The 26,084-nt window shown below is 51.4% G+C and overlaps 1 protein-coding gene across 2 annotated transcripts in view; it reads right to left on the bottom strand.

The window, feature by feature from the left end:
- Positions 1-20,743, bottom strand: part of Acsf3 (acyl-CoA synthetase family member 3) — a 41,725-nt gene extending 20,982 nt beyond the window's left edge. Inside the window, exons 1-6 of one of the 2 annotated variants that reach the window (XM_028753640.1) lie at positions 20,665-20,743; positions 15,421-16,110; positions 14,485-14,640; positions 12,300-12,454; positions 10,351-10,496; positions 5,653-5,762 (exon numbers count right to left, since the gene is read on the bottom strand). In XM_028753640.1, coding sequence (XP_028609473.1) covers positions 5,653-5,762; positions 10,351-10,496; positions 12,300-12,454; positions 14,485-14,640; positions 15,421-16,086 — 1,233 coding nt within the window. In that variant the 5' untranslated portion in view covers positions 16,087-16,110; positions 20,665-20,743. Of the gene's footprint in view, positions 1-5,652; positions 5,763-10,350; positions 10,497-12,299; positions 12,455-14,484; positions 14,641-15,420; positions 16,111-20,626 lie in introns of both variants that reach the window. The other variant, XM_028753639.1, reaches the window with a different exon arrangement.
- Between the last annotated feature and the right edge of the window lie 5,341 nt (positions 20,744-26,084).

Genomic DNA, 26,084 nt, shown 5'->3' with positions numbered 1-26,084 from the left:
GCAAATATTAGAGTAACTTCTGTTTCTGTGAAGATGTCGTTGGTGTTTTGATAAGGGTCACAATAACTGTGCAAAACACTTTGGGTATCGTTTAAGTATGGACTTAAAGATTTATTTTTATTTTACGTGGTTTTCTACTGTATGCAGGTGTATGAGGGCTTGTCTATACGTATGTATGTGCACCACATGTTTGGAGTATCCTCAGGGCTCAAAGAGAGTATTGGGTCCCCTGGAACTCGAGTTACAGATGTTTGTGAGCTGCAGTGTGGGTGCTGGAAACCAAACCCAGGTCGCCTGCATGAGCAGCAAGCGTTCTTAAGAGCTGAGCCATCTCTCCAGTCCCACTTTTTTCGATTCTTTTTTTTTTTTTAAAAGATTTATTTATTTATTTTATTTATGAATACACTGTAGCTGTCTTCAGACACACCAGAAGAGGGCATCAGATCTCATTACAGATGGTTGTGAGCCACCATGTGGTTGCTGGGATTTGAACTCAGGACCTCTGGACGAGCAGTCAGTGCTCTTAACCGCTGAGCCATCTCTCCAGCCCACTTTTTTCGATTCTTATCAATGTTTTACAGTTTCCGGTGTAGAAATCCTTTCCTCCCTAGTTAAGTTTGTTCCTAAGTGGTCTATTTTATTAATATATGCATAAGCCACAGAATACCTAGCAGGGGTCAGTTCTGTCCTTTGTCCATTCTTGGGGACTGAACTCAGGTCATCTGGCTTGGCAGCAAAGATCTCTATCTGCTGAACCATCTCTCTTACGATAGTTTATACTTTTTAAAAGAATATTATATTTGGATTATTTTCTTGACATTTTTTTTCTAGATTACTCACTATTAGTACATGAAAATGCTGTTTGTGTGCCCTGCAACTTTTCTGTTTTTAAATCTGATAGTGTTCTGAATTCATGTCTATGTAATTTCATGTCATCTCTAAACAGGGGAGTTTTATTTTCCCCTTTCCAAGTGTGATGCTTGGGTCAAATCTTCTAGTATAGTGTTGAACAGTAACAAATCAACAACAACAAAAAAAGGTTAGCCTTGACTGGTTTTAGACTGTGAAGGAAAACCAAAACCCTGCTCATTCAGGATGATGCTGCCTGGAGTTTGTCATATCTGGCCTCTATGTTGAGGAGTGTTGTTTTTCTGTCTAATCTGTTCAGAATTGGTAATCAAGGGTTTCTGGATATCATCAGATGTTTTCCTGTATTCACTGAAATGACTTGAGCACAGGGAATGTGCAGACAGAGATGAGTGGCTGGCTGGGGCCCAGGGTGAGAGGACCGTGGGGTGGGAACAGAGTGACTACTGACAGCTATGGTTTCCAGAATGACAAAGGGGTTCTAAAACTGATGGCAGAGACTGGTACACAGCAATCACAGGTTTATGAAAACACTACTGGGCAGGACATTCCAGGGTAAACTGTGCATGAATCACACCTCAACAAAGGACTTTAAAACCAAGGCCCAGACAGTAATAAACTACATAATTTGTTTTCCTGGGGGCAATGACAGGGAGACCCTGAGCTCCTGGGAGGGAACTTGGTTCCCAAAGAACAGGCAGGGCTCGAGGCTACTCAGGACTGTGTCAGTAGAGAAAGGCCGAGAAAACAGGAGAAAAGCTGGGGTGGGGTACTCTCCAAGTGCCCCACGTTTCCAAGTACCACTTCAAAAGGCACACGGGTACGCAGGCCCCATGCCCAGAAAAAGGCATTGAGTAGGGCTGAAGAGTTGGCTCAACAGTTAAGAACATTCACTGGCTGCTCTTCCAGAAGACCTGGGTTGGACATTGAAAAGCTAGGCTATCTGTAAGCCAGGCTGGGTGCAAACAACCCATCTTTTGGTTTGAAGACTTCTCACCTGGGACCAGCTGTTTCCTGATTGGCCCTGAACACAGCGGGTAAGCACAATATCTCATAGCAGGACACATGCCTGGCAATGGTCATCCCCATGAGGTAAAGGACGCCAACGTCTGACCCTTCCCAGTGGGGCAGGTACAGCAGGTGACACATCAGGCCAGATGGCACAGGTAAGGGGGTAGGGAAAGGAAGGAGAAAGGCGAACCAGGGTGCTGGTGGCTGCAGAGAAGAAGGCGACGGCAGAGCTGACAAGAGTGACGGCTTGTGTGTGAGGAGCTGATGAGGTAATTAATTTCTTTAGAGAAGTGTGTTTGCTCCAGCGTAGCTGCTCCAGCCCACCCTTTCGCTGCACATCCTCAGCGAGAGAAGCAGTGCTGTGGAAAGGCCCTGCCTACAGGGCGGCATTATCCACAGCTGTGCAGCCATTTACTGTTGATAGACCCCTGTTGTCCATGGTTGGTGTTTGGCTCTCACGTACTCGAGCAATTTGAGAAAATAAAAATAAATAAATAAATAGAGAGACAATGCCTGCTGCACTCACAGGCCCGGCAGCAGGAGCCAGCTGGAGAGCTGAGGCCCACGAGCCGTGCATCGCAGCCGACAAAGCAGGCTAGTGCATGGAGGAGCAGTCGCCTCTTCTACATCGAGGGGTCAGGCTGGGAGCCCTGGGAGCCTCCACTCTGAGGAGTCTCTGAAGCTGGAATGACTTTAACAGAAGCCCTGACCACAGGCAGGGAGGGACCGGCACAGCCTCGGCAGAGCCTCACCGCCTGCCCAAGCGACAAGACTCAGGAAGCTGGGGACAGGGAGGCAGCTAGTGGAACGCTGGCTGAGATGCATGGTGACAAAGGCTCTGGGCTAAGTAGGTGAGGAGAGAGGGGCTCACACACAAGGACCAGGCTTGGCAGCCCCTGCACACAGGGAGTGTTCCTACCCAGTTCACACTCGGTCCTTGTGAAGGACCCAGAGGCCCATCCCTCTCACTGCACACGGCTACTACCTAGAGGAGAAAGCCTCAGCTCACAGCTCGGACTTGCTTTGATACTATCTCCTTGATCCAGGGACACACCACTCCCTCCCCCACCTCCTCCTAGCGTCCTTCTGACATTAGAAAAGTCTGATGGCCAGACAAGCTCTTGAGAATCAGAGAGCCTAAGTCAGCTGCCGTTTTAGGGGCCCATCTCCTCAAGGATCCTTGACTTTAGAAAGTCCAGAAAATCTACACAAGGAGTTATGGGTGGCCACCCTGGGGTTCTGTCAGTCATGGATGGAGGAGAACAGAGGTTGCTCTCAGGGGCTTCAGTAGGCGGACAGGGAGGGCCTCTTCAAAGCAACAACATCAGTGACCACAGAAAACACGTCTGTCCTCTGTGAGAGAGAGACTAGGACAAGATGAGGGCTTTTGTTTACCCTCCCTCTGTGATCTGATCAGGTAATCTTTCCTAGCCAAGGCAGGAGTATGAAGAGAGAGATTTAGGGTGATCATATGGGTAAGTTCTAGGCTGTCGCTGTCTGTGTGATTAGGCATGGAACTGAGGGCAAGCACTCTACCGCTGAGCTCTCCCCAAGCCCAAAGTCATAAACTCAGAAGTCAGACAATCTGACTTCGCCAAATGTCACGTGTCGGCACACACTCACAGGAACAGCATCCCATCTTTAAACTGTGCTGAGGGTCCGGCACAGACCAGGATGCTCACGAGGGTTTATGCCAACAGGGGCAATGAGCAGGAATGCAGGGTCGGGTCAGACACTATCCAGGGCCAAAGGGGCACCAGCATTTTGTGAAGGCAGCACCTGGCTGAGACTACACACCCCAGTAGGTGAGTACACAGGGCCATGTGCACAGATGCTTGCTGTGTACAAAGGCAGAGCACCTTCTAGAAGGCAGTGGGCACAGCCCACAGGAAGTCCCACTTGTAAACCTGGCATTCTCAGGCTACCAGCAACAGCCCCAGAGGCATGCTGTCCACACCACACATATGGACAGTGGGCACAGTGGGCACTACCCATCACTAACTACCAGTGAGACTTTTGTTAGGAGGAAAAAACCTCCTAACATTTAAAGTCATGTTCTGGAAGCCTCACAGATAAAAAGGTCTTAGGATTTACAATTATGAGAAAACAAAGTGTCTATGAACTCAGCTTAAAATGCTGAGAGAGTCTATGTACTGTCTACTATACACACACAGACAGACACACAGACACACACACACAGAGACACAGACACACACACAGACATGCAGTGAGCAGCAGCTTGCTGTGCAGGTGCTAAGAAGTTTCACCTCAGACAGTGTCCTGCCCTACCCACCCTGACCTAGGCCACAGTTCTGCTGTTTTCTGAAGAACAGGTATTCCTGAGGTCCACTTCCTAAGACACCTGAGTGGGAAACCCCACTATGGTGCAGCTTCAGCCCTTTACGACCCTCCCTGAAAGAATCCACCAAGGCACAGGCTGGGGACCGGTAAGACTGGGGGAGGCAGGTGGCCTGGATGTGTGCTCTGTTGTCTGAGCTGAGGGTGGGGCACAGAGGGCACAGGGCCAAGGGCCAGGAAAAGGTAGGTGACTACAGACACTTCAGCATGAAGGGTGGCAGAAGCAGGGCCAGGTAGGGGGTCTTGGTGCAGCTTGATGGGGCCTGTGGGCAGGAGAGGTAGGAGATGCCCAGTCAGGTCAGTGCTCTTCAGAAAAGGCCCCAGAAGGAAGAGTCCAGGGAGTAAGAGCTCACTCAATAAGGCATCAAGGCAGCTCCAGGGCAGGCAGGAGACACCACTGACCCCACCCACAGGGGAAGGGGTGGGTATGTTCCTCGGACAGCAGAACATTTACTTCATGATGAGACAGGCTTTTCACAGACATCAGCTCAGAGCCACCACGTCCCACTTTCCCCTTGGTGGAGACTAAGGTCAGCAAGTGCAGGACCACAAAGACCGCACAGCGGCCTCCCCTCCGCGGGGTGGACTCCAGGGAGTGCTGGAAGGCTTGCTGGCGAGACATCAGGGAGGGCACATCTTTGCTCACCCCCCTTTCTTGGGGTCACAGTGTCAGCAGCACACAATGCCCTGTCAGTCTCTGGGATAATCACTTCCTCTCAGGTCAAACTTCCATTTCCCATGAATCCTAAATGCTTCTGTGGCTAAGGTTCCTTGTCTCAGAAGTTCTTAGCTCTTTTTAATGACGTATTTGCTTATTTGTTTTTGTTTTATGTGCACTGGCGGTTTGCCAGCATGTATGTACGCATGAGGTGTTGAATCCCCTGGAACTGGAGCACCCATAGAGGTGCTGGGAATTGAACCTGGGTCCTCTGGAAGAGTAGCCAGTGCTCTTAAACACTAAGCTGTCCCTCCCGCCCTCTAGTTCTTATCTCTTAAAACCCTTAATTGAAGAAGACAACCCCTCTCCTCTTATCCACACTTGCCACGTTAAAAGGCACATAAAAAGTTGAGACCCACTTTCCTGCAGATGAAGGGGCTGAGCACATGGGGTTCCAGATGGCACCAGTACCTGACAGCTCAACGCTCCCACAGGTCCAGTCTGTGAGGATTGCTGCTGTGTTGCCCCATGCTCCTCCTTAGGAAAACCCCTTGATATGTCCCCCAAGGTCAGAGCTAGGGGGAGGAGCAAGGCACACTCAGGCTAAGCTCCCCCAGGCTGTCCTGGGAGGGAATGGAAGACCCTCTTGGGTGAGGCTCAGACACACTAGCACACAATCCGTCACACCCTCGGCATCTCTGTCCAAGGCTGTCCCATCCCTGCATGGTGAGGAAGAAACCTCCAAAAGATGACCTCACCTTCGTCCCCCTCTCATTTCCCTCTGCGTGGATGATGTAGGGGGAACCCTTCTGCGGGTTTTCTGAGATGATGCGTACTTCCACTCCTGGCAATGGGGTCCCCACAGAACCTGTAGAAAAATGGGGGAAAAGGTAGGAGTTGGAGAGCTGCAGTCTTGGGTCTGGGCTATGCGTCCTCCTGGGTGTGAGCCATGGGGATTACTGTGAGAGGTCAATGTGCTCTGTTGTAGTGACAAACTGTGGTGTGAGAAGCCAGCCGTGAGCCCAAGCTCACTGAGGCTATGGTGGCAGCTGCTGGTGCACACCCAGAGTCACTGTGGTTACTGCGGCCTTGCACTGCCGTGTGCTACCGTGTGGACTCTTCACTGCTCCTGCCTGGGCGGGGAGAGCTGGCCACCAGCTGGATGACCCAGGGAAGACTTAGATGAGGGGACAGATGTGTGCAAGGACTGACTAAAGCAGATCACAGGTGCTTCCCAGAAAGAGCTGACGTGAAAGTGGGAGGGTTTCATGTATACTGGGCTGTCCCGAAGTTCTGGTAGTACATTTCCTCCTGCAAAGCTGAGACAGACCCAGTTGGCAGGCATATGTCCAGGAAGTCCCTATGGTTGTGGACAATGCCCTGTGTTGAAGTTTCACTCTGCTGCTGATTTGGGGCCCTGAGCTCACATGCCTTGGTGCCAACAAGCACAGCAGGAACAGGGTGGAGAGCAGAAAGGTCACCATATCCAGGCATGAGGACAATGTCCAAACACACCTTTCTCCTGAGGATTCACTTTATATTTCAGGCCTTTATTTTAACCACTGAAGTTAAAAGGAATTTAACAGGACAAGTCTCACAAGCAGCAGCTCTGTGGACTCTCTTCACATGCTCAGTATCTTGGGGTCAGGCTCCTGGTGAGCTCTGTGTGCTTGGTCCCTGTTTTAGATGACGCATATGAGTCTCCATGGCTGACATTCCACTGCAGAGGGTCAGGAGGCATGTCGATGGGGAAGCTGCCTAGGGGTTTTTGACTCCAGGTGTTTAGATGCCTAGGCCTCACCTCTAGTGAAGTGAGTCACCCCGCTCCAGTCAGACAGCTAAGCAGCTCTGTGTTTTGGGTTCTGAGACTTTAAAAATATGAGTGTCTGAGCTGAGCGTGGTGGTGCATGACTTTAATCCCAGTAGTTGGCAGGCAGACACAGGCAAATCTCTGAGTTTGAGACCAGCCTGGTCTACAAAATAGGTTCCAGGACAGCCAGAACTGTTACATAGAACTACAACAACAACTAAAAACCTGTCCCCTAACAACAACAAACAAACAAAAACCTCAAAACAACAACAACAACAACAACAAAATCAGGGTGACCATGTGGGGCATAATTAATCATGTCAAGTGCACAGCTCAACGCAGCGAGGACGCAGGAGACTGCTGCCTCTGCATCTCCAGCTTCAAAGTCTCCTCATCACCCGGGACACAGCCATCCCAGAGGAAACCTCCTTCCCTCTGCTACCCAAGTTCTGCTTTGCCTCTGTGTGTTTCCTGTTCTAGGGCTGCAGGCAGACAAGATCACAGAAACTGTAGTCCCAGTATCTTCTTAGTGGCCAGGGCTGTAGACGAGGCTGTCTTCCGCGCCATGGTGGGGTCATTTCCTCTCTGTCCCATCATCTCAGAGTCCTCTGTCATCTGCTAGGCACTTATATGCTCACACAGCCTTCCAGATGACCCTGGGACCACACTCCTCCTCCCATGAAGTCCCTCTTCAGTGCTGAGGTAGCTCGTGTCCTCTAGACACCCAGGCTATTCCTCCCAGCCAGCACGTCTGCTAAGACCTAGCTGCTGGGACAAGGGCTTGATCCAGAAATCTGACTGTTAAGACAAACGTCAACCTACTGGAACATGCCTAGCCTACATGTTTCAGTCAGAGGCTATCTGGGGGGCCTAGCCTCTTCATGCCTACATACCTCACCCCTGTGTGTGTGCATGGCCAGCCCACGGATTGCCATCAGTTGACCTGTCACCCTCTGAGGTGAGTTAGATGACATCTTGAGGTCTTCGACAGACTCACACTGCACAAGCATGCCCTCAGCAGACGGGACGTGCTGACATCACCAGCGACCTTCATCACAGTACTAGATATAAACAGGTCTGCCACTTTCCCTCAGAGGGAGGAATGCACTCAGTTCTCACGCCTGCTGAATTCCTGTTCTAGAGACCTTAGGAGCTGAACTCAAGCTGCACCTGAGCTGAGGACTGTAAGGCTAGGAGCAGCTTTCAGGTCGTGGGAGCAAAGGAGAACCCCATGAGTGGAGCAGAGCCTGGCCTAGAGCCATCTTTGGTAAGCAGGTATGTTATTCTCCTTCCCTGTCTCCAGCACACACACAGCACCAGAGAACCACAGAGGATCCAGGATCCATCTGAAGTCAACACCACAGGAATAAGGCCCCTCTGAGGCTGGAGCAGACGGCAGCAGTCATTTTTCTAACAACTGGCCACTCTTGAAAATGATGTCAGTTCTTCCTAGACCTCTAGCCTCCGTATCTGAGGGTGTAAGAGACACAGCCTGCATTTCTGCATGCCTGGGTCCAAACAAGTGAACCAGGTCCCAGAGACCTGTTGTCCTGGGCTAGAGAATAGCTGCTCCCAGCATCCCACACCCAGTCTATGGGTCAAAGTGAAAGACGCAGACAGCAACTCACAACTCCCTCAGTCCACAGGAGGCCAGCAGCGGCAGGGCCACCAGGGACCTCAGGGTCCTTTCAGCTCACCTGAGCTTCTGTCTTACATTTGAACCCCTTTAGGGTGAAATGGGCCCTATATACCGCATACGGAGAGTCCCCCATGGCTGTATATAAGTCATCCTTAGAGCTTAATGAGAATGGCTCCAAACAGCTCACACAGATGGCCCCGTGACCTCATGAGAATGGACCCCATGGCCTTGTATGAATGACTGCCCATAGCCTCATGCAAATGGCCCCCAAGGCCCCGGAGAGACAGTCCCGCTGGCCTGGTGTAAATGCTCTTCATGGCCTTGAGTGACAGCTCCCCATGGTTTCACGGACCATCCTAGGTGCTCTCTGCTTCTTCCTGGCCTGGCCTCACTTTTCACTCTTGCATCTGCTGTCATTATAGCCGTCTGGCCCCCAACCCCCTCCAAATCTGGGCTCTGTTAGAACACTGTGCTCCCCACAGCTTGGAAGTCAGTTAGAAGGTCTGGTCCTGAGTCTGGTTCCAAATGGAGTGACCTTGGGCAGCTCTGTCCCCTGGTCCTGATGGTGTAAAGTGATCTAGCACCAGGGGCCACGTGAGAAGACGCACACACACTCTGCTCTGTCACAGAATATACTCCATGATGCTCCCGTGGAAAGAGGTGACCACGCCTCCTGCTGCCAGGCCTTTCCACTCAGGGGACCCTGCCGTGCTGCAGCTCCAGTCTGTGGCTGGACTTGGCATTCTTGGGCTGAAAAACCACTGTGCTCTGGTCAGTTCCTCAGTCTAGAAACTCAGGGCCTTAGCAGAAGAGCAGCTTCCTAGCCGGGGTTGTCACAGCCAAGGAAAAGGATCACAGGACGGGAGGGAGGGGATCCAAGATGGCTCCCTTAGTCAGGAATCCACCTTCTATTTATTTCTGACAAGCTGCTGTGGCCACGGTGGAAAGAGCTGGTCCAGACATGGTGCTGGTATGTGACGGTCACCGTAGGCACAAGGCAGGCTGGCTGACTGGCCAGGGTGCTGACAGTGGTATCCAGAGTTTGACACCCACATAGTTTCTAATCACATACTGTCTTTTCAGGACAAGCACAAGCCTGCACTCTGGGAGCCAGCTCCCACAGAGAGCCCACTGTCTGGGCACCTGCCACCTGTTCTCATCACTTCTGCCTCGGACCTAGCACAGATAGGTCTGTTTTATATCTGGATGTCTGCCATTTTCTGACTGGCCAGAGACCTCTGCCCAATCCCCAACCCTCTCCCAGCACTGGGTACAGCATCACCCTGATCTACACAGTAAGGCAAAGGAAGAAGAGCCAGGCCACCTTTGGGAAGGACCGTGTTGGAACTGCCAGGGTTCAGGACTCATGAGGGTGGGAACAAGAACATGGAAAACACTCTGAGAGCAGTGGTCACAGGGGAACAGTTAACAAACAAGCTAATGAACGTATAAGCCCATGCTTGTCTGTATCATGTAATACAGGTCCACGCTCACACAGAAAACCTGTACAGATATTCTAAACTCCATCATAGCTCAGGACAGACAGGAGCCAGGTGGTTTGGGATGATTGCCAGGTCCCCAGAGGGACAGATGGACATTTTGGTCACTGAGCAGGGAATGAACTGCACTGGTCAATGCACACAGACACATGAACTCACAGCACAGAAAAGCAAAGCCCTGGGATAGGAAGTCAGGACTGTAGCTACTTCCTAAGGGTGGAGGAGGTACTAGAAGGCAAGGGGACTTTGAGCTCAGGTTGGGCTCTCTGCAAGGGCACTGCCACTCACTTAAGCTTGGAAAGAAGCACCCTGCTATCTTCCCTCCACCACTCACTCCTTGGGAGAGAGGGGACAGGAGCAGAGGATGGCTGCACCTGAGAAGTCGCTCCCTGCCCTGTAGTCTGCTGCAGAAGACAGTATCCTCTGAGTCCTTCTAAGTGTAGGTGGACCAGAAGCCACATGTTGGGCACTGGGAAATGGGAGACAAACAGCCATGGGGCGCTGGTACCTGGCAGGCGAGCCTCCGTCAGGGGGTTGGACAAGGCCATGCCAATCTCTGTCATGCCATAGCGCTCCAGCAGTGTGTGGCCCGTGGCACTCCTCCACTTCTCCAGCAGTGGGACAGGCAGAGCAGCAGAGCCGGACACCATCAGCCTAGGCAGCACAAGCACAGGGGCTTCCTTAGCTCCGGCGGGGGAGGCTCACGTGTACTCTTACTTATGAGTGCACAGAACATTTCTCTTCCATCTCTGGATCTTATACTTACGATAAATTAGAGTAGGGCTTTTTTTCTTTTTTGGGTGGTCAGGTGTGGTTGGATTTCAAGACAGGGTTTCTCTGTGTAGCCCTGGCTGTCCTGAAACTCACTATAAGGACCAGGCTGACCTTGAACTCAGATCTGCCTATCTCTGCCTGCCTCTGCCTCCCTGGAGCTGACATTAAAGGTGTGTGCCACTGCCACTTGGCTAAAACTGGTTTGTAAAATGGGCTTTTCCCAGTGTGTCTATGTAAATGTAAGCAGGTCTTTCAGAGGGATGCTGGCTCAGTGTGTCCATGTAAGTGTAAGCAGGTCTTTCAGAGGGATGCTGGCTGAAGCAGCATCTTTGCTGGCACAGCAAATAATAACGATGCTGCCCACCAGGAGTCTGAAACCACAGCGCTCACGTCATGGAGGAAAGGCTGCAACATGGGCAGGAGGAGGCAGATGCTGTAAGGCAGAGCTGCTGAAGCTGGAGGACACGTTGGGGACTGGGAACCGGAGGTGACGACAGCAACGACAGTGGGAACATCCAAGAGTCCCCACGTGGCTTTCTGCTACAACCCCACAGCATGCCACTTGCAGAAAGGAGGGTCCTTTGTGTTCTTCTAAATTGAAGTGTGAACCAGCCCCACTCTTCTCCAGAAGTGTGTGGCCAACAAGAGCCCCGGGAGTCTCATTCCCTGTGCTGAGGACTCTGTACTTCAGGCAGCAGCTGTGCCTGTGCTTCTATGGGATTGGTGGGATCAGAAGATCCTTCCCTGGCTCTGGCTGCTCAGCACTGGATGCCCCAGGATGTTTCAGATGGCAGGCCTGGGTATGGGCCCACAGACGCAGCCAGCAGCTGTTCCATCAGAAACAGGCCTCTGGTTTCCTCAGTGTCTTTATGGACAGGGAGCATAAGAATGCCAGGCAGAGTCAAAGCTATCATATTCGTCTCAGACCATCCAGAAGTCTCCGGGGATACAAGGCACTGCTGCCTGTCCTCCTATCCAGATGTGGTGCACGCACTGTGGCTGCACCCACACAGGTCATGCTTGGACCTTAAATCAAAGTTGTCCCAGCTTCAGTGCCCTTCCCACAGGTTACACCCCTGTCCTTCTGGCAGCAGAGAAGTACCCTACCCATATGTTCTGGAAATGTGAATCTGGTCCATGCATGTTGATCAGGTGATCCAGTATGATCACCTCTGGTGATCAGGTGATCCAGTGTGATCACCTCTGGTCAGTAAATCACAGTTTAACATAAAGTCAGGAAAGAAATGATGTCATTGGGCTCAGGAGAGAGAAGGGCAAACTTCATGGCACTGAATGGCCCCCAGGCCTCAGCTTATGGCTGTGAGGAGAGGGGCCTGTCCAGAAGTTCAGGGAGGAGGCAGGAGGACAGTGAGCAGCAGGGGCAGTGTGTGAGGAGGCCTCAGAGAGAAAGTCAGAAATAAGCAGGAAGAGGCTGGCTCTGTTCTCAGCCTTCCACAGGCAGAGAAGCAGAGATGTGTAAGTCAGAGATACCAGGGGCAGACAGACACATGGCTGTAGACGACATAAAGAGAATCCAGGCAGAGGACAGAACACAGACGTGTGCAGAGGCTGCCGGATGCACAGAGCCGTCATTTAATGGGAGAGCTGAGCAGACAGTAACAAGGAGTTATGCCCGCTGACCGCCGAGCCTCACGGGAGGGGATGTGGGTTCTTCCTACTCACCTGATTCTTTCTTTACAAACTGCACACACAAAATCCTGGACATGAGGCTGCGTGAAATGCTTGTCGTAGTAGTCCAGCAGTTTGCTGTAGATTGTGGGCACTGCCATGAATACGTTAATCTGTGGGGCTTCAGAACTCAAGAACTTTTCCCAAACCTAAAGGAGACAGGGAGTGAGCAGCATTCAGCAGTTAGAAGCTAGCACGGCTGCCGGCCACACAGTGCCTCCTGCCCATTCCCGGTCTGTCCTCCTGACAGAGACTGTTCCTGGGTGAGACGAATGTGTCCATCAGTGGCTCCAGCTCAGAGGGGCTCCTGTGCCTCTGAAACACTCCCAATGGACATTGCGTCTGGTCTGTGAGGAGGAACAATCCAGAAGCAACCCCAGCTTCAGCTGTGACCACACGGGGACTACGGGCAGCCTCAGGAATCTGGACGTGCCCGGTGCAAGTAGGAGGTATAGGCTTGTTGTCTTATCCAAAAGCCTCACGTGAACTTTGCATTTTACCCTACAACAAACTTCTAATAAGCTTTAGTATAAAAGACACTTAAGTTTCTAATCAGTTAGGTTTTTGTTTCAATATCCTTAAGACAAACTGGTGTCCATTTGTTGCTCTGAGGCACCCAAGGCTGATGCCAAGTAAGCAAGCCACATGGTTGTGTACCTGCTCCCTGCTCCACAGCTTACACACACACACACACACACACACACACACAGACACACACACAGAGAGAGAGAGAGAGAGAGAGAGAGAGAGAGAGCGCGCGCAGATCTCACCAGCCAGGCACTGGAAAACATAACCCGGGATGTTGAGTCCAGCCTGTGCAGGGTCACCTGCCACTGAGCTGTGATAAGGAGCCTTTACCTCAGATGCCAACAGAGGAAACACACACCTCTGGGAGCACAGAGCCATATATCAGAGAGTATAAGGGAACGAGAGGTCACACGGGGCACAGCCTGGAAGGCCAGGTGCTGGGTTATTGGTCCAGGGCAGGAAGGCGCTCAGCACTGTGTCAGGGTTCAGAAGATACACAATGAGAATGCAGAGAAGGACAGTAGACTCCCGTGAAGAACCAGCAGAAAACCTGAAGATGCCAAAGGGACGAACTGGGCAGACTGGGAGATAGATTACAGTGCAGAGCAAAGCATGAAAGAAGCCAGACTGGGGTGGGGAAGGGTGGGGGCGGGCAGATAACTTAAGCTCAAATCCAGGAGGAAAAGAAGGAACAGTGTAAGGTCTGCAGGACAGAGCAGAACAGCGTCACATTGTCATCTCAGGCAAGGACAGAGTCTGGCTCGTGGACTGAAAATTCGCCATTGTCGAAAGGACAATTCCCCATGCTGCCCTCAAACTCCCATGCTTCATCCTGCAGACACTGACAAGAGGCTCTGGTACCTTACAATGACAGGCAAAGGTCTCAAGAGACAGAACAAAGGAAAGAACAAAGGTGAAGGACCTGCTCCTTCCAGTTCCCAGAGTAGAAGTCACGGACGACGTGAGCCCACTCTAATGCAGTGTCCTCCGGCCGCTGCGCTGATGACACTGCCCTACACAGGTGACGCCACACTACTCAGCAATGCTGGCCAAGCTGCCATGTCCCCTCCCCATGGCCAACACCACATCCCTGCTTCCTGTCTACTGGCAAGGGGACAAGTGCACTGGCTCCATAGGTGTGCAGAGAGCAGGCTGCTGCTCACAGGCTGCAGACGGGAGGAAGGGACGGGGCTGCACAGGGAACCGACCCTGATTAAACATTAATTAGGAGAGAAGGCGAGGGAGGTGAGGGAGGCGTATGGCTCAGGAGCCGGAGCCTCTAGAAGCCATAAAAAGGAAGGTGCAGTGACCTCAGTGGAGCCTTCAGGTGTAACTCCCTCCAATACCCTGATTCTGGCTTTATAAAACTCATTTAGACTCTGCCCACCAGACACTGAGGAAAGTAAATGTGTGCTTTTCTCTTTGTTTGTTTGTTTGTTCTTTGTTTTTTTTTTCTCTGTGTAGCCCTGGCTGTCCTGGAACTCACTCTGTGGAATAGGTTGGCCTCAAACTCAGAGATCCGCCTGCCTCTGCCCCCTGAGTGCTGGGATTAAAGGCGTGTAACACCATCCACCAGCAAATGTGTGCTGTTTTGAGCCTCCAGCCTGCAGTGATTGACTGGGCCTGCCAGGAAGCCCTGATCCACACCTACCTGCTGAGCGCTGAACTCTGGCAGCATGACACAGGTGGCTCCTACCCACAGCGGACAGAGCAGCTTGTTGACCACGCCATGGACGTGGTGCAGCGGGAGGACGTGAAGGATCACATCGTTTTTTGTCCATGCCCATGTGTGGACCAGCCCAGTCACCTGTGGGGAACAGCACTGCCTGTGAACAGCGCAGGGATGGCCCTGTAGACAAGTCTCTAGGGGACCCTGACCAGGGGAAGAAGAACAGAGAGGGCTCTTTACTCCGCCCTTCTAGTGGCTCCTGAAGTCATGGTGGCTGGACCACCGAGGTGATGATACTAGCTCCAGCAGGCCACCACAGCCTGTGTCTCCATTGAGGTAGGAGGTGGTCTCTGAGCCGACCATCTCCTGCAGTGATGCTGCACATGACCCATCATGCCCGTGAGCCCGGGATTCACTTCTTCCCTCTTCCGCGTGCTGCCTCCCACTTCACTGCATTGCTCCTACTGAAAGGAGACTTCCTGGGACATACACACGCTTTTCAGAAAGTGAGCAGAGTCAGTGACTCACCGATGAGTTTTCCAAGGTGATTCTGGGCATGGCAGAATACAAAGCTAATGCACAAGTCCAGAGCTGACAGAAAGTGGCTCCTATTTCTAGGGTGCCCTTGTAAATTCCAACCTTAGGTAGTAATCATATACCCTGACCATGCAACGATTCAGTTTTGGTGATCATTCAGTGATCTCCTAACCCCCCTGATCTTTTGCCTCATCACCATGTACTGTAAGCTGATGGGTCACCAAGCATTTCAGAATTTACAGGGTGGTGACAGCTGTGAGTGACTGTAGAACAGCAGGCCACCCCGGGAAGCACCTCAGGGCCCCACTCAATGACGACCATAAATGAAGCCAGGATGGTGAGAGAGGAGTAAACAGCCCCAGGAGCAGACCCAGCACTCACCACAGCTGCTAGGTTACGGTGGGTGCTCAGGGCACCCTTGGGCCTCCCCGTGGTCCCGCTGGTGTAGAAGATCATAGCACCTCGGTCACGCCACTCCCTCTCTTGAGCTGGCAGCTCTGTGGGCTTCTCTGCTGCCCCACGGTAGACAGCAGGTGTGAGAGGCAGAAGAGGGACTCCCAGCCTCTGAGCCAGTGGACCCAGCCGCTCCACGTACTCCTGGCCAACCACGACCACAGAGCTCCGGGAGTCCTGGATGAAATACTCCAGCTGGGCCTCAGGGTGCTTCCAGTATAGTGGGACAGCAACTCCACCACTCATCCAGGAGGCCCACTGCGCTACAACATAGGAGACGTCATTGGAGCACAGGAAGGAGACCCTTTCTTCCTGCAGATCCCCAACCTGACAACCCCGAAGCCTGCAGATCTCCTGGGCCAGACAAAGGCTGCGGTCATACAGTTCCCTGTAGGTGTGACAGCCATGTTTGTCAATAAGGGCGATCCTGTCTCCAAAGGCCAGCGCACGGATGAACACCGGGGCACTCCCATCAGTGCGGGCCTCTGGGGCGGTATACAGGACGCTGTGTCCTCTGTGTCTTCTGGGAATCAGCTGACTGGAGGCCAAGGACCAGATGAGACGCCTGAAGGGTAGTGTCAAGTGGGGTGGCATCACACCGACAAACCACTGGCTGGGCTGGGGAAGATGAGAATACAGACAGTAAGCATCTGTTGGTCACCCAAGCCCTGCCCATAGCAAGGTTTAAAACACACCCTCCAAACACTCGCAAAGACTGTGGAAACTCCTAACATAGCATCCCCTAAACAGACGGGCTAACACTCTCAGTAGTACAACCTGTTTAGAAAGTGTCTAGTATCAAAGCCTTTATATTGGATTCTTTAAAAAGCTCAAAAACATGCAAAAGTCCCAAATAATTTCACATTGCGAAAACCAAATAAAGTATACTGAGGTAAAACCTGAATAATGGATTTTGTAATTCTGAGCCTGGGAAATCACTAGTTAGTAGAAGCAGGCATTGCAGGGACTCAAAAGTCACCCTTGCCCCTCTCAGATCACATCTGAGACACAGCCTGCTCAGGAGGAACACAGAGCTGCCTCTCTCCAGCATGTCCCAAAGCAGAGTTATTCAGGAACTTCCACCCAGCAAAACTTAAGGAAGGCAAGTTCCCAAGGCTAGACCTCAGCTGGTCTTCCCAAATACAACTACTAAACTGTAACGAAATAAGCATGGGGAACGTGCTCAGGAGCGGGAGGCCACTGCTGAGCTCTGTGGCGCTGCTCCACTGCACATCAGCTCGGGGGACCCTGAGGTCCATTCCAGAACAACACAGAGGGGGCCATCACACTTCCACTCTGCACAGGGCACCTAGCAGGTCCAGAGGCTACCCAATGTTCTGGATCTGCTTCCCTATGCTAGCTAGCAACGTCCCTTGCCCTGGTTTTATAACCCTCATGTCACATATTTCTTACTGCTTATCTGGCAAGACTACAGCCCTGACCCTGTCTCGTCTCCAGCAGCTAGAACACATCACTGCCCACTGAGGAAGGCCCTTTGGCTTCTGCCACACCTATGTACCAGTCACTTGTGGCTTTCATTAGAGAAGCCTCCCCAACCACAGTTAAGAGTCAAGAGGCCACACCTGCTGTGGCAGGCACAGCTGAGTGGACCTGTCATCAGTGCAGAGGTTCCGGTGGGCTGAAGGCACTGCTCCCTGTCTTTAGAGAGGCATTACATACTGACACTAGACATCACTCATATGAAACCAATAAAGACACCTGCCGATGGGCAGGTGTCTAAAATTCCCTGACAGACACATGCTAGCATGCTCTGGGCTGACAGCTGAGAGCCTTGTGCTATCCTAGAAGGCCCAGGAGAAGGACAGAGGCAAGACTGACTATACCCTGCCTCGCCTCCCTTCAGTTCCCTCTACATCTTGAAGCACGACCTCACATCACGTTCCCTCTGTGAGGTCTGCCTCCACTAGCACGCTCTGTGACATGTACCAACTCTTCTTTTTCTTTAGCTTGCCAGGGGTAAGCCGACATGCCGCTGCCTGCTACGTGTACTAAAAGCAGCTTTGCTTTTAGGCAGTCTCACTGTGTAGCTCTGGTAGTCCTAGACCTCTCTCTGTAGACCAGGCTGGTCTTGAACTCAGAGATCAGCCTGCCTCTCCAGTGCTGGGATTAAAGGTGTGTGCCACCATACCAGGACAGCTTTACTCTCTTATATACAGAGTATTTGCGATACTTACACAATGACCTAACAAAACAAATTCTATATCAATAAATAGTCTGAATACTAACTTTAGTTCTGTGCTCAGGATCTTTGGGAGTGATTCTGTTGCCTGCCTTCTTGCTGGGGTTGGCTGCTTTCACCTCTATCCAGGCGCTCTGGTCGAGGAAGCAGGAAAACTCCACCTCACTTTTCTGTGCAGAGGTTAGCTCGTGGCTGCTGGCAGGCTCTATGCACCCTGGTTCTGCACAAATCAGTTCTCAAACACTGGCTCCTGAAGACCACATGGTCTAGACAAGGGAGTGAAGGCCCCACAGCTGCTCTGAGGTCTGCTCCACGAGGGCTCAGAGGTCCCTATCTATTCGCACCCTGGATTTCTACTTCTATAAAGACAGTGACAAATGCAGGAGACAGCAGGGCTAGGCAAGGGAAGCCAAGAGCTCGACAGCCATGTGAGCTTTCAGGAGTCAGCAAGCATGGAGTAAATTGGGGTGCTTTAAGTCTCACGCCAACGTCTTCTCTATTTGTTGCACAGTCAGAGATGCCAAAAGCAAGAGAAACCCAAAGAGAAGACGTGCTGTGTGGTATTTCTGAGTTACAGACTTGGGACCGGATTCCTGTGGGTTAGAGTGTGAGATGTCCCAGGATGCTCTGTTCTGGGGAAGAGTGGATGAACAGGAAGGATAAAACATCTGTCATTCATCTATTCTCTTCACCAGGGAGCAGAAAATAGAGAAACTCACACAGAAGACCTGCTGAGTGAGAGAGACACCAGAAGCATCTAACACAATGCTACACCATAGCCTTCTTTTTTGTTTGTTTGTTTTTGGTTGTTTTGGGTTTTTGTTTGTCTGTTTTTTTTTCGAGACAGGGTTTCTCTGTGTAGCCCTGGCTGTCCTGGAACTCACTCTGTAGACCAGGCTAGCCTCAAACTCTCGAACTCAGAAATCCGTCTGCCTCTGCCTCCCAAGTGCTGGGATTAAAGCCATGCGCCACCACCATCCGGCACACCATAGCCTTCAAATGGTACAACTCCCCTCCTGAAGCACCTGGAGAGCCGAGCACTTGGGAGGTACAACCTCCCTGCCAGCCCGTCACCCAGGTGCGGGAACTCATCAGCTCAGGAAGCTTCTTGGCAAAGGAACCCTAAAGACCAGGTTCCTGATGAAGAACTGCACTGCCTGGAGAGACGACGGCACTTGGGAACAACACACGAGGCTATGGAAGAGCTGTCCTGATATAGGCCTCTAGACCTAGGGAGGCCAGGAGCTTGAATCATGAGAGGAAAGCCCTCTTAGCAGTAGCACAAATACTTGCAACCTTTTCCCCACTTGTTGCATTAACACTATGACCTTAGGGACACAAAAAAGTTGTACATATAGTATGCTCATGCAAGTGCTAATTGGATCAACGGTCCTCCACAGAAGCATAAGCAGATCACGCACTGACACTCAAAAATGCAAGTGCAATAGGGTGCTGGCCTCCGCCAACCTATCTGGTACCCTCCTTTTGACACCTCCGTACCCCATGAGGTGGTAGGGCTGAGCCAACATGGCTAATCGGGCATAAGCAACACAGTAGGTTGCTCCAGATTTGGAGCAGGCAGAGTTGATGATGGAGCTTCAGGACCTCCAGGGTAGGTCCTGAGCCCTGAAGGTTGGTAGCCAAGGACAGACACCGAGTATCAGGAGGTATCAAGCCAGGCTCCTTGTAGAACAGACTCAGTTACAGTTCCTATGGGCCCCTCATTCTGTGAGGAGATACCCACAAAAAGAACAGTGGCCTCCATGAGAAGGAGACACTGACCTTGGGTCAGGGAGGGTGGTAGAGGGTAAAAGCAAACTAAATCCTGTACAGACAGCTGTTCTCATGCTGGAACTGCTGTTCCACCTTCAATTAGTATAAGTCCTACCATGTCCCCTCTGAGGCACTGTCTTACTCTCCCATATATGGAAACAGGACCAGTCCAGGCCTCCAAAGCTGCGTTGGTCTTCAGGCACAAGCACGACCCAAGCACTTAAACATCAGTGCTGTGCTAACTCCTAGCTCATCCAATCAGAGCCAGCTCTTTAGGGCAAAACAAAGTCTGTCTATTCAGGGCATTTTGCTGTGCATGGTCTTCCAATCCATTTCACGTCCAGGGATGCCAGAGAATGCCACATGATACCTGTGGTTTGGGAACTGTCAAAGCTACATGTTAAAGTAGCAATGTTGAAACCTATATCCATTCTCGATAATAAACTACTATTTTAAAAAGACATCTGGTAGCTGGGGTGTATTGGTAAGTGCCTACCATGCATGCAGAAAGCCCTTGGTCCTCAGCACCAACTAAATGGGCATGCTGAAGGCAAAGGGACCAGAAGTCCAAGGACAGTTTGAATATATGAGACCCTGTCTCTAAATTTAAAAAAAAAAAAAAAAGGCCATCAAGAAAGGTTATGTTTACATCCACCTCAAGACAAGGGCAGGGCAGCAGGGACACCTGTTTCACAATAATCACGTTGGCCTTGAGAACACTTAGCGCATTTCTGATTTTAGGATTCCCTCGCGGGTCACCCCACGGCTTAGATGTGCTTCTACAGCAATATCTGGACGCTTTCGCAGGTCTTAGTAGTCAGCCACAGACGAGCTCCCTCCCAGCATGAGAATCATCACACTTCTCCTTTAGAGAAATTCCCGGACCCGCTTCCAAATCCAGAAGCCCTTCCTTGCATGCACGCTCGTCCAGTCCCTGCCGCCTCAGTCTGCTCTCGGGACCCATCTACCCTTCCGAGCTAGGACCCTGGCAACATGCATTCCACATGGTGCAGGGCGCAAACAAATCAGGGAGGGGCCTCCTGTGACTTCGGCCCGGCGGGGGCGGAGGAGGACGTGAGTTTATCATACAAAAGTTTCTCTCGCGCTATGACAGACACCTGCCCAACAGTTCCCACGGCCCCCTGATCAGCTCCAGCTCACCTCGACACCCCCTTTCTTGTTTCCGGCTACGCGCTCACCTGGGGTCAGGCGGGGGTCACTGGGGGTGGGGCGCGGGAGTGAGAGGTCAGCCAGGTGGGTGGATCTGGCCGGAATGAGTCCTACACCTAAAAATGTCCGCAGGCGAAAAGTGTCCGACAATCTAATATGTCCCCGCGCATGAAGAGCCTGCTTTATAGGTTCCGGAGTCGAGCGTTCCTGTTCATTCGCATACGGTATCCGGTCTCAACTCCTGAGAAAGACTGCCAGAGAGTGACCTTTAGGTGCTTGACAGCTGTTACCAGACCTCTAGATCCATTGTCCTGATAGAATAAGTACGGTTTGCAGTACTTATCGGGTTGTTTGCATTGGGTCCTATTTAACTGTTGTTATTGAGACAGGGTCTCATGTAGCCCAAGCCGGCTTTGAACTCGACAATGTACTTAAGGATGATCTCCCTCTACTTCTTAAGAGATGACTAATTATGTATGGGTTTGCTTCGCTACATTCAGCTTACGTAGTGCCAAGGATGAAACCCGGGGCTTTACACGTGCCAGACAAGCACTGCAACAATTCGGAGATGTATCCTCTGCCCTCAACGATCATTTTAATAGGCATGATGGCTCCCGTGGTCAAAGGGACCATAAAGCTGTAGTCACCATCTTCCCTAAAACAGAATGTAAATGGACTTCCTTGGTCCCTGAAGAGGGGCTCCTCGGCTTGCAGCTGGGGGTCTGCATGCTAAAAACACCAGGTGATTTTTAAATCTGCGACACGGATCAGGGACTGCCACAGGATGGAGGCAAGGTCTCATTCTGTAGCACAGGCTGGCATTAAACACCTGGTAATTCCTCTGCCTCGGCCTCCTGAGTATAGGGATTACAGGTCTGTGCCACCACAGCCAGCTTTAGAGTAGGATATTAAACAATTTCTGTACAGTTAAGATAAACCTCGAAAGCTAGACACTAAGGTCCGTTTGTCAGTGGCAGCAAAGCTAGAGACAACTCCTCTACCTGCAGCAGCTGGAGAAGCGGTGCAGACCTCCAGGTAGTTTGTAAAACAGGGACTTCTTGACTTTGGGTTTCAGGGTAATTCATTATGAAGCACATTTGGAGTTATTAAGACATAGCTTTAATATAGTTTTAAGCATAAAAATTGAGACAGGCTGATAGATGAGGGAGCTGATTTAGGCAAGGACGGTAGATACCCTCGTAAGGATGTGGGCTTCTGAGTCTTGTAAAGCACTCAGTGTCTTTACAATAGCCATACACAACATTCAGGAGGCTTCTGAAGTTATATTGTTTCTAACAAACTTTTTGTTTCCTTTTCTTTCCCCCTTTTTGGCAAGTGAGATCATAGAGAGGAAGAGACAGAGTATCAACGTAAATCACAGTGTCTAACATTGGGATTTACACCACAGGCCCTAGGACTTCTATGCTTAAATGTCTACTTCCAAAGCATAGACCAAGATGTGGCCTGGAGATGAATCAAGTCAGCTTCTGTGACCCCCTGGGCCTTGGAACTCATCAAGAGTCTGGATTTGGGTTTGGAGTGCCCAGTTGTTTGCATAACCCCCAGGGTTGGATTTCCAGCACTGCCTAAACCAGACATGGTATTGCATGCCTGTAATCACAGTATTTGGAATGTGGAAGCAAAAGGATTAGAAATTCAGGTTTATCTGGCTACATAGAGAGTTTGAGGCCAGCTAGGGATACATAAGATTGTCTCAAAAAAAAAACCCAAACAAACAAAAATCACAAAACCAACAACAGAAGAGATAGAATGGCTAGAGAGGTAGCTCAGTGGTTAGAGCATGTACTCCTCACCCAGAAGATCTGACTCTGATTCCAAACACTTGTACCAAGCAGTTCAGATCCATGGGGGATTCTGTCTCTGTGGATGGACAGAGACATACACACACACACACACACACACACACACACACACACTTATACAAAAATAACAAGAGGCCCACAGGGTCCCACCCCACCCACCCCCTGAGCTTCTGATTGGCATTTCAGTGACCATAGCACAAGTTGTCGGGAATGACCAGACGTTTGAGGTTATCCATATAGTCACTAACATGAGAGATGTGGACTAACACAGTCTGGAAAAATAAGTGCAGAGAGCAGGGATTTCCATGCGTGGAGAACTCCAACATGACCCCCACTACTGCCCTCAGCTGAGGTACAGAGGTTCTGCAGGATCAAGATGCTCCAAGAGAGAGTTTCCCAAAGACCTGAGGGCTAGGAATAGCGGTGGCTAAACAGAATCCTCTACAGAAGAGCTGGAAACAAGGGAGGTATCTGGACAAAGAGCCAAGGTGGAAAGCAGAGGGGAAAGAGACTGGGTGGGCACTGGGAAGTTCCGAGGGCAGGATTTGAGATTTAGGAAAGGGAAAGTGGAAAAGACAGAGCAAGGGAATTCATAGGAGAAACTCAAAAGAGTCGGCAGAGACAAGGCCACGAGGGCCTGGCACAGTGGATCGGGTGGCCACGTGGACTTAGCAAATGCAAGGGTGGAGCATAGCAGTTGCTCCTCAGAGAGAGGCTGTGAGCACAGGCCACCAGAGCACTTCCTGCTGCGGGCAAGTGTGAACACCGTTACTCTTGCCTTCTTCATCACTGGCTCCCCATCCTGATCACGGACAGGTGCCTGTCAACAGATGTGGGATAAACGGAAGTAGTCAGACGGCAGCACCTGCAGCCTTGGGCAGGAAGCCAGCTCCCACCTTCCCTCGAGGAGATGGTTGAGCCATCCCACGTGACAGTTTCAAATCAAGACACAGCCTCTTTTTCCACCTTGGGTTCAGGTGGTGGAGATGACACTTCACTTTCTATGCCACATCTCACACACTAGATACCAGACCTTTCCCTGCCCCCATCACATGCCTGCATACTCCAGACACCTGCTGACCCCCTAACATGTGCACACTTACCCTTTCCAGAAAAAAAAAATCTCCTCGCTGCCACATCCGGGAAGGGACTTAGTCCCTCCCTCAAGTCCTTTGCACCTCCAGCTTAATGAGCACAAGCTGCTGGGGGCGCCTGGGTCACACCTTCTCACTTGACTGAAGCATAGCCCAGATCTGGCTGGCAGTTTGCTCATAAAGAGAACTTCTGCAAGCTGTGAACATATTACCTTCTGCAGGCGGCCTGTTCTGTAGGAGCCTGCACTGGTGTCCTGGTGAGTCTACAGTCTCTACCCGAGTGAACTTGCTCACGCCATCCTGAGGCCAAGAATTTTGGAATTGGGTTTTGGCACAGGGCTCCTAAAACACTGTCAGCGTCCTAAGAAATGGGAACTCGGATAAAATGGCTGTTTGGGGTTTTTCTGTGACTCCTGACTCATAGCCACCTCTTCAACAGGTCACAGAAATTAAAGATTAGAATTTCTCTTCCCCAAGCAGGTCACAGAGGCTCAAATCCCCAAGAAGTATCGGCTAGACAAGCCTGGCTAAGTATCTCCACCTGGCCACAGGCCTTGGTCTGTGCCCCTCACCCGCTCTGCCCAGCCACACCTCCACACAAGCCCATTCACTGTTATGCTCAGGCTGTGATATCTGCTCAAAAGCCGGAGAGGAGAGGAGAGGGAGGCTGTTGGCACGTGAGCACACTGGAAATTGGTGTACCCAAATGGTTTGGTTAGAAGCTCCTGCATGGGGGACACTTCTAGCCCTTTACCGTTCCCCTTGTCTGGCTGGCCTCTTTTCCTGATTTATGTCCTTTTAAATAAACCAGTAGACATTTCCTTGAGTTCTGCGAGCTACTCAGCAAACTGACTGAACTAACTAACCGGGACCTGGATCTAAAGCCAGTCACAAGTGCAAACCTTGATCCATTGCTTGATCTGACTTCATCCACTTTTGGACCACAACTCTCCCACAGAGCTGCTCTGACTATATCCAAGGCTGGCCCACACAGGCTCTCTGTCCATGTCTCCAACTCATCCTCCTGGCCCTTCTGTCCCATACCTAATCTACATGGCTCCTGTCCATGTAAAACACCTCACTCTCAAAGTCTATTCTGCTCGTGTCTACACTTCATCTACACACCCCCTCTGTCCACATCACCTACGCTTCCTCTCCACAGCCCTGTTGTCTGGCCTTGGAGAAGGTTCTCGTGGGTCTTCAAAGTTCCAGGAACCCACAGAGGGCTTGACTCTACGTTTACTCCAGTAGATACGGCACAGGGCATTTGTTGCGAGCACTTGGCTAGCCTTTTCTGAGGTGTGAGTAAACAAAGCTGGCTCACAGGGCCATGTAATAGACAGGGAGCCGTGTGGGACTGTCATGGGATCGGAGACCCTGGCAGGGACATATTGAGACCCCAGTCCTTCCAGAACTCCTTCCCATGAAGCTACGAATGTCAGGCCTCACGGGGCAAAAGTGTCCAAGTGCCACACATGTGGCTTCCCTGCAGCTGACACCAGCTTGGCATGGGCGCTCCCAGGGACTGGCTCCTTCCACATGGCACAGCAGCACATCTGCCAGCTTGGTGAAGCAGCTGCGAGAGGCGCCCCTGCTGCCCCTTGAGGTGCCAGTTGGGAGGCAGCAACTCCCTTCTGCAGACTACCTGTGGCTGGGGATCTATTTCCTGGCGACTGAAAATTTGATTTGTTTCCAAATCCTCCATCCGCTTCCCACCTGTCATTTCTCTTGCTACACTCCTCCTCTGCCTTCAGTCAGCAGCCCCCTCCCCCTATCTCATCAGAGCCCATGTGCTTCTCATCACCGGTGCCAGGCGGCAGGCACCACCTACGCCATCTGAGCAGCCTTCCTGTCACGGGTGCCAAGCTGGCACAGATATAGAACTGTCGGTGCCATGAGCCGAGGTCCAGGGGTCCCTGGGCTCCAGAGTTGACCCCCAGAGAGAGGAGTATCTGTCTGAAGGCCCCCAAAACTGAGAGAGTCCAGAAATGAGGGCCAGGCTTCATGTCGCCACTGATGCATGAGTGATCACCGTATATTACAGCGAGGCTCTGCGTGAGCCGAGGGAACTGGGTGTGAGCGGGGAGATCCGTTGAGGCTGAGCCCCCAACAGGAACTCTAAGCAGACCATACCTGTGAACTCAACCCTTCAGCTTCAGGAAGAAGCTGCAACATAGCTTAGAGGTTTATAATGACCACATTTCCCAGGTGCTCTCCTGTCTGACTTGCTCTTTCTGGCCTCCTGAGCATCCCTGACTTTGCAGAGGGCCCCAGGGATGAGCCCTATCCACGAAGAGCATCTGGCCTGACCAGAATGTCATGCTCTGGGATAAGGAGATGAATGCTCCTTCATTTTCCATTCCCTAGCTGTGTGAGAGGGAGGGAGGGAGGGAGGGAGGGAGGGAGGGAGGGAGGGAGGACTGAGATTTCGATGGAGTGAGAAGGTACTGAGGAGGGACACAGGACCCTGTGAAGGGGGTTAGGCCTTTGAAACCTTCTGGGAAAAGTCAGGAGTCAAGAGAGGCTGGAACT

This window comes from Grammomys surdaster, unplaced genomic scaffold (assembly GCF_004785775.1).
Source record: "Grammomys surdaster isolate TR1022 unplaced genomic scaffold, NIH_TR_1.0 128, whole genome shotgun sequence".
In the NCBI taxonomy this organism is placed as follows: Eukaryota; Metazoa; Chordata; class Mammalia; order Rodentia; family Muridae; genus Grammomys; species Grammomys surdaster.
Note: the sequence above shows the minus strand (reverse complement) of the source record. Positions and strands in the feature narration are given on the sequence as shown.